Genomic DNA, 13,910 nt, shown 5'->3' on the forward strand with positions numbered 1-13,910 from the left:
GACATTGTACCTGGAGGCTGGGCAGGCTGTTGGGAAATCACAGTGCACTTTTTGCATGGTTCCTTCAACCTGTCCCCTAAGCTGTTTATCCTTTGGGGATATTATTTTCTACAGGTTTATCATTGCATGTTTTCTTTCATGTGTTTTAATTATGTGGGGTGTTTTTTTTTTCTCCTACCTCACCTTGAATGACAGATAAGGCAGGAAGAAATCTTTTTTAAATAAAAAGATTATTTTTGTTCTGTTTAAATCAACAAAGCTTTGTATGTTTTTTTCTGACACAAACCATAATTTGGCTCTTCTTTTGGTAACATATTTAGGGGCTCCTTTACTGAAACCTATGGGGAGAAAGCCAGGAACTGCCAAGTACAGGCTTCCCCACTGCATTTCCTAGCTACCTAGAATCCTCATCGTCCTCCAGCATCTTTACATAAGAACATAAGAACATAAGAAAATGCCATACTGGGTCAGACCAAGGGTCCATCAAGCCCAGCATCCTGTTTCCAACAGTGGCCAATCCAGGCCATAAGAACCTGGCAAGTACCCAAAAACTAAGTCTATTCCATGTAACCATTGCTAATGGCAGTGGCTATTCTCTAAGTGAACCTAATAGCAGGTAATGGACTTCTCCTCCAAGAACTTATCCAATCCTTTTTTAAACACAGCTATACTACCTGCACGAACCACATTCTCTGGCAACAAATTCCAGAGTTTAATTGTGCGTTGAGTAAAAAAGAACTTTCTCCGATTAGTTTTAAATGTGCCCCATGCTAACTTCATGGAGTGTCCCCTAGTCCTTCTACTATCTGAAAGAGTAAATAACCGATTCACATCTACCCGTTCTAGACCTCTCATGATTTTAAACACCTCTATCATATCCCCCCTCAGTCGTCTCTTCTCCAAGCTGAAAAGTCCTAATCTCTTTAGTCTTTCCTCATAGGGGAGTTGTTCCATTCCCCTTATCATTTTGGTAGCCCTTCTCTGTACCTTCTCCATCGCAATTATATCTTTTTTGAGATGCGGCGACCAGAATTGTACACAGTATTCAAGGTGCGGTCTCACCATGGAGCGATACAGAGGCATTATGACATTTTCCGTTTTATTCATCATTCCTTTTCTAATAATTCCCAACATTCTGTTTGCTTTTTTGACTGCCGCAGCACACTGAACCGACGATTTCAATGTGTTATCCACTATGACACCTAGATCTCTTTCTTGGGTTGTAGCACCTAATATGGAACCCAACATCGTGTAATTATAGCATGGGTTATTTTTCCCTATATGCATCACCTTGCACTTTTCCACATTAAATTTCATCTGCCATTTGGATGCCCAATTTTCCAGTCTCACAAGGTCTTCCTGCAATTTATCACAATCTGCTTGTGATTTAACTACTCTGCACAATTTTGTGTCATCTGCAAATTTGATTATCTCACTCGTCGTATTTCTTTCCAGATCATTTATAAATATATTGAACAGTAAGGGTCCCAATACAGATCCCTGAGGCACTCCACTGTCCACTCCCTTCCACTGAGAAAATTGCCCATTTAATCCTACTCTCTGTTTCCTGTCTTTTAGCCAGTTTGCAATCCACGAAAGGACATCGCCACCTATCCCATGACTTTTTACTTTTCCTAGAAGCCTCTCATGAGGAACTTTGTCAAACGCCTTCTGAAAATCCAAGTATACTATATCTACCGGTTCACCTTTATCCACATGTTTATTAACTCCTTCAAAAAAGTGAAGCAGATTTGTGAGGCAAGACTTGCCCTGGGTAAAGCCATGCTGACTTTGTTCCATTAAACCATGTCTTTCTATATGTTCTGTGATTTTGATGTTTAGAACACTTTCCACTATTTTTCCTGGCACTGAAGTCAGGCTAACCGGTCTGTAGTTTCCCGGATCGCCCCTGGAGCCCTTTTTAAATATTGGGGTTACATTTGCTATCCTCCAGTCTTCAGGTACAATGGATGATTTTAATGATAAGTTACAAATTTTTACTAATAGGTCTGAAATTTCATTTTTTAGTTCCTTCAGAACTCTGGGGTGTATACCATCCGGTCCAGGTGATTTACTACTCTTCAGTTTGTCAATCAGGCCTACCACATCTTCTAGGTTCACCGTGATTTGATTCAGTCCATCTGAATCATTACCCATGAAAACCTTCTCCATTACGGGTACCTCCCCAACATCCTCTTCAGTAAACACCGAAGCAAAGAAATCATTTAATCTTTCCGCGATGGCCTTATCTTCTCTAAGTGCCCCTTTAACCCCTCGATCATCTAAAGGTCCAACTGACTCCCTCACAGGCTTTCTGCTTCGGATATATTTAAAAAAGTTTTTACTGTGAGTTTTTGCCTCTACAGCCAACTTTTTTTCAAATTCTCTCTTAGCCTGTCTTATCAATGTCTTACATTTAACTTGCCAATGTTTATGCTTTATCCTATTTTCTTCTGTTGGATCCTTCTTCCAATTTTTGAATGAAGATCTTTTGGCTAAAATAGCTTCTTTCACCTCCCCTTTTAACCATGCCGGTAATCGTTTTGCCTTCTTTCCACCTTTCTTAATGTGTGGAATACATCTGGACTGTGCTTCTAGAATGGTATTTTTTAACAATGACCACGCCTCTTGGACATTTTTTACTTTTGTAGCTGCTCCTTTCAGTTTTTTTCTAACAATTTTTCTCATTTTATCAAAGTTTCCCTTTTGAAAGTTTAGCACGAGAGCTTTGGATTTGCACACTGTTCCTTTTCCAGTCATTAAATCAAATCTGATCATATTATGATCACTATTGCCAAGCGGCCCCACCACCGTTACCTCTCTCACCAAGTCCTGTGCTCCACTGAGAATTAGATCTAAAATTGCTCCCTCTCTCGTCGGTTCCTGAACCATTTGCTCCATAAAGCTATCATTTATTCCATCCAGGAACGTTATCTCTCTAGCGTGACCCGATGATACATTTACCCAGTCTATATTGGGGTAATTGAAGTCTCCCATTATTACTGCACTACCAATTTGGTTGGCTTCCCTAATTTCTCTTAGCATTTCACTGTCCATCTCACCATCTTGACCAGGTGGACGGTAGTATACCCCTATCACTGTAGTCTTCCCTGATACACAAGGGATTTCTACCCATAAAGATTCAATTTTGTATTTAGTCTCATGCAGGATGTTTATCCTGTTGGACTCTATGCCATCCCGGACATAAAGCGCCACACCTCCTCCCGACTGCTCCTCTCTGTCATTGCGATATAATTTGTACCCCGGTATAGCACTGTCCCATTGGTTATCCTCTTTCCACCATGTCTCTGAGATGCCAATTAAGTCTATGTCATCATTTACTGCTATACATTCTAATTCTCCCATCTTACTTCTTAGACTTCTGGCATTAGCATACAAACATTTCAAAGTTTGTTTTTTGATTGTATTTTTATTCTGCTTTTTAATTGATAGGGATAAGTTAGAATTTTTTAGCTCAGGTGAGTTTTTAGTTACAGGCATTTGGACTACTTTTCTAATTATTGGAACCTCACTGTCGGGATGCCCTAATTCTAGTGCATCATTAGTATCCTTTAAAGATACATCTCTCCGAACCATGCGCTGCTGAGCGACTGTCGGCTTTCCCCTTTGTTCTAGTTTAAAAGCTGCTCTATCTCCTTTTTAAGGGTTAGCGCCAGCAGTCTGGTTCCATCCTGGTTAAGGTGGAGCCCATCCCTTCGGAAGAGACTCCCCCTTCCCCAAAAGGTTCCCCAGTTCCTAACAAAACTGAATCCCTCTTCCTTGCACCATCGTCTCATCCACGCATTGAGACTCCGGAGCTCTGCCTGCCTCTGGTGACCTGCGCGTGGAACAGGGAGCATTTCAGAGAATGCTACCCTGGAGGTTCTGGATTTAATCTTTCTACCTAAGAGCCTAAATTTGGCTTCCAGAACCTCCCTCCCACATTTTCCTATGTCGTTGGTGCCCACGTGTACCACGACAGCCGGCTCCTCCCCAGCACTGTCTAAAATCCTATCTAGGTGACGCGTGAGGTCCGCCACCTTCGCACCAGGTAGGCATGTTACCAGGCGATCCTCACGCCCACCAGCCACCCAGCTATCTACATTCCTAATAATCGAATCACCAACTATGACGGCCGACCTAACCCTTCCCTCCTGGGCAGTAGGCCTTGGGGAGATATCCTCAGTGCGAAAGGACAATGCATCACCTAGAGAGCAGGTCCTTGCTACAGGATCCTTTCCTGCTACATCTGGTTGGTGCTCTCCCATTATGAGACCTTCTTCCTCCAAGGCAGCACCAGGGCTGCCAGTCTGAAGTTGGGACTGGACTACTATGTCCCTGAAGGTCTCATCTATATACCTCTCTGTCTCCCTCAGCTCCTCCAGGTCTGCCACTCTAGCCTCCAGAGATCGGACTCGTTCTCTGAGAGCCAGGAGCTCTTTGCATCGCGTGCACATGTACAACTTCTCACCGGTGGGTAAAAAATCATACATGTGACACTCGATGCAAAAGACTGGGAAGCCCCCCTCTTGCTGCTGGACTGCTGCCTTCATCTCAATTTTGATCAGTTCCTAGTTAAGTTTTAGGTTGCTATGGGATTAGGAATGTGTCTAAGTTCCTTTAAATGTATTAGTGAATTCACTATATGTCTGGTAGTGGCCTACTGGGGTCTGATCGAATTCTCAATAAAGTTTTTGTTGATGGGGTTTTTTTTTTTTTTGGGGGGTTTTTTTTGTGCAAGTGGCACCTGCCTATAAATTAAGGGATGAGCTTGGGGTGGGTGGGCAAGGGGTGGGAGGGTTGGGAATTACAAACAGTCTAACTTTAGTTAGTCAGCCTGAGTGACTCACAGCTCCCTTGATTAACAAATGTTGTTCCCTATTCAAACCTAATCACACTACCTCAACACCTTTCCAAGGTGAGTAACTGAGCTGAAATATTCAACTTTTTTACTTTGGTATATACTGCTCCTAGCTTATTTCTAGCTTCTGGCTACTTTTTTGTTGGGTTTTTTTTTTTTTTTTTTTGTGGTTTTTTTTGTTTTTCAATACAATGCACTCAGTTATTTATTAAATAAAACACTTAGCTCTTTAAAAGTCTGGAGGACACTTTAATAGTCAGGCAGACTTTTTAAAAAATAAACACACTACCTACTTTACTTTACTTCGCGCTGGAGCTGATGCAATAAAGCACACTAACATTAGTGCTGTTTTAGCCTGCATTTTTCTGCAGTTAAGTTTACTCTGGTATTTAACAGGGGTTTTAACCCTTAAAAAAAAAAGTGCGCTAAACCTGGTGTAAAAACTAGTGCAAGTGCATGCAAACCCCATGTAAAAGAAGGCATTAGCTATTCCCCAGCAATGCAGGGAGGTGCTTTAAAGGACAGACAGCTTAAAGCTAGTTAAGAGCAGAAGTAAAATTTAACTCACATTTCTGGTGGCCATGTTGCATTATTGCCATGCCCGTTGTGATAGTGTGTAGCTGCTTCAATCAGACTGGGCACGGCAATAGAATTACTTTGGCCACCAGAAATAGGATTTTACTCCACCTCAAACCCAGGAGTTGAATTTCCAGTGTAAGCTCTCAGGCTGGGCACCTACAGTTGAACAGTACATTTGCAGAACAATACAAAAGCTCTCTGGGTTAGGCACCTATAGCTGAACAATATGTCAAAGTCCGGATGCACAACACCAAAGTGCAACCTATTCAGCTGAAGATGCCTGCCTGCCCCAGAGAGCTTATGCAGATATGTAACTCCTCCTTTTAATCTGAGGTAGAGTAACTTTGAATTTGATAGCCAAAATTATTTTGTTGTGGTAGAAACAGCTAGACACCACCACATGGCAACAGCAATAGAATATCACATGGCCACCAGAACTGTGAGCTAACATTCTCTACCTCAGGCAAAGGAATTAACCTGAAAATCCACACTAGGTTAAAGTGCTTTAAAACAGGAGTGAGGAGGTGAATGCTTGAAGTTAGGAGTGTGACTGAAAAGGCCTTGCATGCAAGATTGGCGCTAGACATCCCACCTTGAGCACAATCTTACATGCAAGTCCATTTGGGCAAGGCATGCTACATGAAATCAAAGGGTAAGCTCTCTGGAATGGGCAACTACAGCCATTAGGGATGCACAGCACCAAAGTGCATACTGTTTGGATGTAGGTGCCCACCCTAGAGAGCTTACCCTTTGATTTTAATTGGCATGCCTTGTCCACATGACCTTGTATGCAAGACTGAGCCCAAGGCAGGATACCCAGTCCCAGTCTTACATGCAAGGTCATTTTGGTCATTCTCCTTCCAACTTGAAGCACTTACCTCTTTACTCCTGTTTTGAAGCATTTTTCTGCATTAGTGCAGATTTTTCAAGTTAACTCATATTTTATTTTATTTTTACTCTTGCTCTTTATCCCATTACCTTACTGCATCCTGCAGGGACTCCTATTTTTAACTCTGATTTTGGCGCAAAGGGTGGAAAAGCTGTACTGTGTATGGAGCTGTGGGCATCTACACTATGTGATTTTCAAAAGCATTTACTCACTTAAAACTAGGTTTAACACATGTAAATACACTTTATCCGGGCTTTTGTGAATCGCTACAATATATGCCATTGAATTGTCCATAGGATTTACCCATGTAAGTGCACTTGGGTAAATGGCTTTTGAAATTACCTCCTATGAGCACAAATGAGCCATTCAAGGACATTTCTTATGCCTTGTAAAGAGCTGCTGCCCAGCATGGTTACCTGACAAATACAGGATCTGTCCAGCAGTATCGCCTAGAGGCAATCTATATTCAAGCTGCCCCCAGGAGACGTCATTCTTGGAGACCACCATAGCACTGTTTTCAGATCACTCTCCTATTCTTTGCTTCAATTTCACACTCCAGCTGCCAGGAATAGCAGCATGGAGTTTTTTCCCCCCTCTCTACATGGAGTTTACAGCAGCATGGGTGTGACCGAGGGATATCACAGTTTACACCTTCTAGAAGATGTGAAAAGCTAAATAAGGAATGCCTACAAAAGCAACTGTGCCTTCAAATGTAGGGCACATGCAACTGCAGCTGGAGATAAAATTTAATCTTAAAGCACCAGTGACCAGGAAATTGAGTGACTTTAGCTTAAAATTAAGCAAAGTCTGCATGTGCCTGGTAGAGACGTGCAAGTTGCAACACAAAAATTTGTTTGGTTCATTCGTTTTCAGTCTGTTTTTTGACTGAATTTCATTTCAGGGATTTTTTTTTTCCAGGATTTTTCATAGAAACTTTAAACCTCAGAAAAAGACCATTATGGCCTATCCAGTTTGCACATCCACACCAAATGTTCAGCTTTACGATCACTTCCACACCCTCAGAGATCCCCATGCCTTTTTGAATTCAGATACTGTCCTTATCTCCACCACCTCTAAAGGGAGACTGTTCCATACATCCACTAACCTCTCGATAAAGAAACATTTCCTTAGATTGAGCTTATTCCCTTTCACACTCATCCCATGACCTCTCCTACACTCTGAAAGAGGCCCATCTCTTCTGCATGGAAACGTGGAGGTATTTAAATGTCTCTGTTATATCTCCTCTATCTTGATTTTTCTTCCAGGATATACAGATTTGTTCTAAGATATGTATAGAATAAAAAGAACAAGGATCACTTTAGTAGCCACTGTCTAGATTGACGCATCCTGTTTATATCCTTTTGAAAGTGCGGTTTCCAGAATTGTACACTTTTATGAAATAGTGCATGCTAATTGTTGAAATGAAAAATCTGAAATTTTTCAGAGGCACCAGCTATTCATTTCATTTGAAATGAGCCAGAAATGGGCTTTTCTTGGTCAGATTCCCCATTTGTTTCAAACATCCTTATCATTTGGTGGTGCTGCAGAAATGATAAGTATTAGCGGCATTTTGCCAGGCTTTTATGTAACGATTGCCAAAAGAAAAAGAAATTTCTCTAGATTTCATAGTAACAGTCAGATGAGAACTGAGCAGTGAGCAGCATGGACAGCTACTCTTTAAGATGGCCCACTAATTCTATCAGAAACAGCTAGATCCAATCTTCTAATGCAAGTCCCAAAGCATTCTGTGATTCTATAGAAAATAGAATGTTACTCTCACCTTTGCAATGCACTTTGGGTAAATTTTATTTTTCTTTCACTCAAGTAGGAATGCAAGCAGGCTCAAAGTATATCCTCAGTGTTATGGTGGATCATTAAATGTCTGAGACAGCACAGCACACATCTGTGTCATATTAGACAAATGTTTTATAGATTTTCTGTCCTCCTTGATACAAAATACCATATGCTCTTTAGGAGGTTTCCGTGTACTGTTCGCTGGCATAGAAGGCAAGTACAGTTCTTTAGAGTGATAAAAAAAAAAAAGGCGCTGCTGACTAGTTACCAGTATAGCTCCGGGCCTATGGAGAGAGGCTGAGTTGGTCCTGGATTTACTTGCAATGGTTTGGAAAACCAGGATGGGGCCCAGCTTCTCTCCACAGACAATGGACTTCTATGGTACTCCACTGCCCTAAACTGCCTCATCATCTTGCACCCACAAGGTTTTAAGACCTCAAGACTCCTCTCCATGCATTGTTACTCTTCATTCTATAGTGTATCATCATAATGGACATACTATGTGCTTTGTAAATCTTAGTCGTCATGGTGGTAGTGGGGGGGGGGGGGGGGGGGGGAAGACAGATTCATTGGTTTTTTTTTTTTTTATAATGCACTGCACGCCCTATGGAAATGTTGTGCTTCTCTACGGTGGGGCAATATTTCAGACTTTTTTTCAGTAGCTACAGAATGTTCATGGCTGCCCCACTCCGTAGTAGAAATACAGTTTTTTGCTTTTTTTAATGAGATGCCTTTGTGTTTTATGATGTATTTTGCTCACAACATTCACTGGGAATTAAATCCTTATCATTCAGTGGGGGGTCTGCACACTGTGTGTGTGTGTGTGCGCGACTATGGCGGGGCGGGTTTTTTTTTTTTTTTCCTTTCCCAGGGAACCAATGAATGGATATTGGCATTTGCATAATGTTTAATTGTGAAGCTTTTCCTTACCACAGCAAGATAAGAAAGCAGTGTGCATTTCACTGAAATCATTATTAGTGTTTTATTGGCATCCCCCCTCTCCTTTGTTGCCCATTATGTGTCTCAGTGTTATCTTATTACTTTTGTGGGATGCAATTTAGCATAATTCATTAATAACAAAGACAAGGCCAACCTTACAAAGCCCCAAGAGTGAAGTAACAGGAAATTGTATTTGCTTTTTTTTTTTTTTCCCCCTGTGGTTGACAATAATCCCGTCTCTTCTGTTGACGGACCACCTGCTATTTCAGCACAGTTGCATCCAGTGGTGCTTCTGCCAATTCTGCAGCACCAGAGCCCATCTTCCTGATGTTGAGATACCATACACCAGTGGCTTAAGGGTGGAAGAACTGGGACACATCAAAACGTCAATAGAAGTGGGGACGTATGGAACGTCCCCACTTCTATCCTCAAGCTGGGTCTTCCACTCCCCCAGGTCAGCTGGAGCTGGCAATATCATGGAGTCCCGCTCATTGCTTAAGGGTGAAACCTGTTGCCTGGATTCAGAGACTGTCACTGCAATGACCAGCCTAGATATGCTGGGGGTGGGTGGGATATAAAAAAAAAAAAAAGAAAATAATCCCAGAGTAATTTATTTTATTTATATTCCACTCTTCAAAGCGGATTGCATTCAGGTACTGTAGGTATTTCTTTGTTCCCCAGTAGGCTCCTCCTCTACATTTGTAGCGGAGGCAATGTAGGGTGAAGTGGTATGCCCAACATCATAAGGAGTGGGCAGCGGCAGGTTCATGGCTCCAGGCTTGGTGCCAGCTGAGCAGAAAGTACAAAGGAGCCAGGAGGATATTTCTGGATCAGAACACAAAAGCAATGCTGTATTCTCCTGCCAGAGCATGTGTGGCGGCGAGTAGCACAGCCCCTGCCCTTCATGTATCAAAGGGCTTTCCCCTGGACACAAAAGGGCAGAAGACTGTGTGGCACATTCAGGACTCGCTGAATGCAAAGGGACAGATTCCTACAGGCACCTACTGTGAACATTTTATTTTTATTGCTTATTTTCAGTTTCTTGGGTTTTGTTTTTTTATTCATTTCAGTTTGCTTAAATTTATTTATTTATTTTAACTGAACAGAAATATTAAGTTTAGAGAAAAAAAATAATAAACTGCTCCCCACCCACACATTTCCTCAATCCCATAACACGCCCAGGGCCTTCCTCATCAGCCCCACTCCCACCCACTACAGGGGTCTCCGCCTCTTCCTGGGTCCTGCAAAGTAGAAAGGGGCAGGCACAATCCCTAGCCACTCCTGCCCCAGCCCATCCCAGTTCAAAACCAGCACCAGCCAGCCCGGAGGCCAGCGCCATTTTGTTGTATGATCATGTGCCATACAGCTGAAGAACAAAATGGCTCTGTCCACGGGGCAGGCTGGCTCCATTTTCAAACTGGGCCCCCACAAAGCAGGACTGACTGGGGACCCAGGCAGCCCTTTTCTACTTCACAGATCCCAGGGAGGAGGTAAAAGGCCTCTACGGGGGAACACCCCCTCCCGCTGGGAAGGGGGAGGTAATTTTCCAGTTTTAGCAGCTTGCAAGGGGTTTTTTTTTTAAATTTTGTTTTTAAATGAAAACAAAATTATTCGAATTTTCAATTTTGTTTAAAAAATGAATGCACATCCCTGGTGCTTAATCTTCCCCCTTTTGTATGTTTATTTGTTGTTTCCTTTTATTTAAAATGAAAAGGAACTCAATAGCAAAACAAAATGTTGGGGACCCATTGCGGGCGGGGGGGGGGGGGGGGGGGGGGGAGGGAAAAACCCTCATCCTGGGCCTCCATTCCGGTCCCTGCCCTCATCCCCTTGAACCTTATTTTTTTATGGGGTACGAGCGAAACCTCGGTCATATCTGCCCCTCCCCCCCCCCCCCAAGTGCACTGCTTAGAAATGGCGCCGGCAGGACGAGGCTAGGGCCATTGTTCATTTTTCCCATGCAAAATGACACAAGGCTGGGTCTGGCCAACACCATTAAATATGGAATAAATTAACAAAACGAGCAACAGGACACGAGCCACAGAGGATCACTGGCGAAGAAAGCTAATTATGGTAAATGAGTTTGGAGATGCGGGAGTATTAGAGGGGTTCCTGGAAATGTTTGGTTTTTTTTTCAGTGGTAAAAAAAAAAATGTTTTAACACAAAATTTCAATTCTCTTTCATTGTAATATTTTAAAATCCTCTCAGGCTCCTCACTGCAGTTAGAACACTAAATTACAAACCCTGCCAATCACGAGCCATCGGTTCTCACAATTAATACAGACCTGGTGCCCATTAGGGATGTGCATTCATTTCCTCTGGTTTGGCGGTACACGCGTACCTCGCTGACTTTACAAGTAGACGTGGGAAAAACGGAGAGTTTGTGTACATCTCTTTATTAAAGCTACAAGCATACTATCTGTTTTTCCGCATGCACTATAAAGTCGACGAGGTACACGCATACCACTGAATCGGAGGAAATAGATGTGCATCCCTAGTGCACATAAGACTTATGCCACAGAAGCAGCTGTATGCATGGAAGTGTCACAACTGTAAACCACGCGAGACATCACGAGTCTGCTGGGAAAAAATCTCTTGCATTTACTTCATGTTTTCCATGTTATAGGATACCATGAAGGTATCATGCTAAAATACTGCCACTCAATGCTTGATGCCTTTGTTGGTGTCATTATTGTATACAGGGTCTGAGTGACATCCACTTAAAATAAATGGCAGACAAGTTCTTCGATAACTGAAGCAACTCTAGAGCAGGGAGTAGGCACCTCTGGTCCTGGAGTACAACAAACAGATCTTGTTTTCAGGATATTCACTATGAATATATATGAGATATATTTGCAAAGAATAGAGGCAGTATGCGCAAATATACCTCATATATTCATGGTGGATATCCTGAAAACCAGTCCTGTTTGTGGCACTCCCATGCCCAGAGTTGCTGCTCCTGCTCTAGGGTTTGATTTTTTACATCTGACAAACACTGATTTTGTGTCCCACCTCCTTCTCTTTGCTGCCTAGGTGGTTGGCGAGTGGAAATTCAGTCGAATCCATTGTGATATCTTTGTTACTCTTGATGTGATGATGTGCACTGCCAGTATTCTTAACTTGTGCGCAATCAGCATTGACAGGTAAGGGGGGGGGGGGGGCAAAGGTGAGGCGCCGTCAATTGCCAGCTCTTCCTAAAGGATCATTTTCCCCGACGACAAAAAAAACTTTTCGTTTCAATAGCTAGGCTGGCTCTGCAGTAGCTGGAATCAGCAGTGCTTTTAGTTTGCCACATACTCTAGGCCAGGCGTGGCCAACTCCAGTCCTCAAAAACCACAAAAAGGCCTGGTTTTCAGGATATCCATACTGAATATTCACGAGATAGATTTGCACACAATGGAGGCCGTGCATACAAAATTTCTCTCATGCATATTAATTATGGATATCCTGAACACCAGGCGTGTTGGCAGTTCTTGAAGATCTGAGTTGGGCCCCCCCATGCTCTACGCTAAACATAGCATGAGAAAGACAGAAGGAACTCATTGGAGGACTAGCACAGCCCTGATTTATCAAGGCAATTTATCTCTCTGGATGGACAGGTTTACCCACAATTCCAGGAAGACTCACTGTGGTTAGTCAGTACTAAGCATTTTTCCAATAGACGCATAATGAGAGAAAATGTTCAGTATTCCAGGCCCCAATGTATGATCAATAGTTTTCAAGTTAATAAAAATTAAATAAGCTTTGCTTCTTACAAGACCAAAGGCTTCAACTGACACCCAGGCCATTTGTAATATCTTATTACCAAGTTTTGAAATCATTCCTCAGCCACCAACCCCGCTTTGAAATTGGGGTTTTAAGCTCCCTTTCTGCGCTAGCTTTTACTATTTAGCGAGCTCTAGGTGTCCATTCCATTTCTGCTTTTTGGAGATGTTTGCTTTGACATTGGCTATTCATTTTTATGATGATGTGTCAATGAGTATGTTACTTGTTTTATCTTGATATTTTATTGTGTGTTTTCTTTGTAAGCCACTTAGGGCTGTGTAGAAATGGCATATAAAATTTAAAAAAAAATAAATTTGCAAAGAAGTGAAAATAACCCGTGCCAGAAGTAACATCAAAAAGCCATTGGTTTCTTCCTAACAATATATATATATATATTGTTAGGAATTTTTTTAAATAATTAGGTGGAATTTAAAATTGTCTGTAAGATGATGTAGTTATGGAGGGTTACAGCCAATCCACAGATTACACAAGAGAATAGAGAGATGTTAAAGGAATTGTGCTGCACGTATATTTGTCCTTAGTCTTGCAGAGTCTAGCTACTTAATTTAAATACTTTGTTTACACATGTGAATGGCCCATTAACCTCAAGCTGCTGCTCAACTTACAATATCAGGTAAACACTCCAATGCTTGACCATCTGATGTTATCATCAGGACCACATACATCACCAACGCACAAATATTCTGGCAGATTATTCTAGCCCGTAACCGAGGATGATGCCATCTATCATTGTTCCTTGTGCACGGCACAGCATTTCTCTCTTTTCCTTGCTACAGGTATACAGCTGTGGCCATGCCAATGCTATACAACACCCGCTACAGCTCCAAGCGCAGAGTGACCGTCATGATTGCTGTGGTCTGGGTGCTCTCTTTCGCAATTTCCTGTCCGCTTTTGTTTGGGCTCAATAAAACAGGTAAAAACCCTCCTATCAGGACATTGCCCTGCAAGGGTGGGTATATTTACGGTCCAGTGAGTACGTGGGCATCATGCAATGGGATGGAAATGGGAGACAGAGCCATAAGGCAATCAGGACATAGAGAATCTTTCTAGTTACAATAGGG

The 13,910-nt window shown here is 42.3% G+C and overlaps 1 protein-coding gene and 1 long non-coding RNA gene across 3 annotated transcripts in view; one reads left to right on the top strand and one right to left on the bottom strand.

Annotated features, from left to right (window-relative positions):
• Positions 1-13,910, bottom strand: part of LOC115074080 — a 170,824-nt gene that overhangs the window by 140,234 nt on the left and 16,680 nt on the right. The gene's annotated exons all lie outside the window — the stretch shown is intronic.
• DRD2 (dopamine receptor D2) overlaps positions 1-13,910 on the top strand; it is a 59,298-nt gene that overhangs the window by 21,504 nt on the left and 23,884 nt on the right. For both annotated transcript variants that reach the window (XM_029573202.1, XM_029573203.1), the window contains exons 2-3: positions 12,097-12,206; positions 13,626-13,762. In XM_029573202.1, coding sequence (XP_029429062.1) covers positions 12,097-12,206; positions 13,626-13,762 — 247 coding nt within the window. The remainder of the gene's footprint in view (positions 1-12,096; positions 12,207-13,625; positions 13,763-13,910) is intronic.

Source organism: Rhinatrema bivittatum, chromosome 12, assembly GCF_901001135.1.
Source record: "Rhinatrema bivittatum chromosome 12, aRhiBiv1.1, whole genome shotgun sequence".
Lineage (NCBI taxonomy): Eukaryota > Metazoa > Chordata > Amphibia > Gymnophiona > Rhinatrematidae > Rhinatrema > Rhinatrema bivittatum.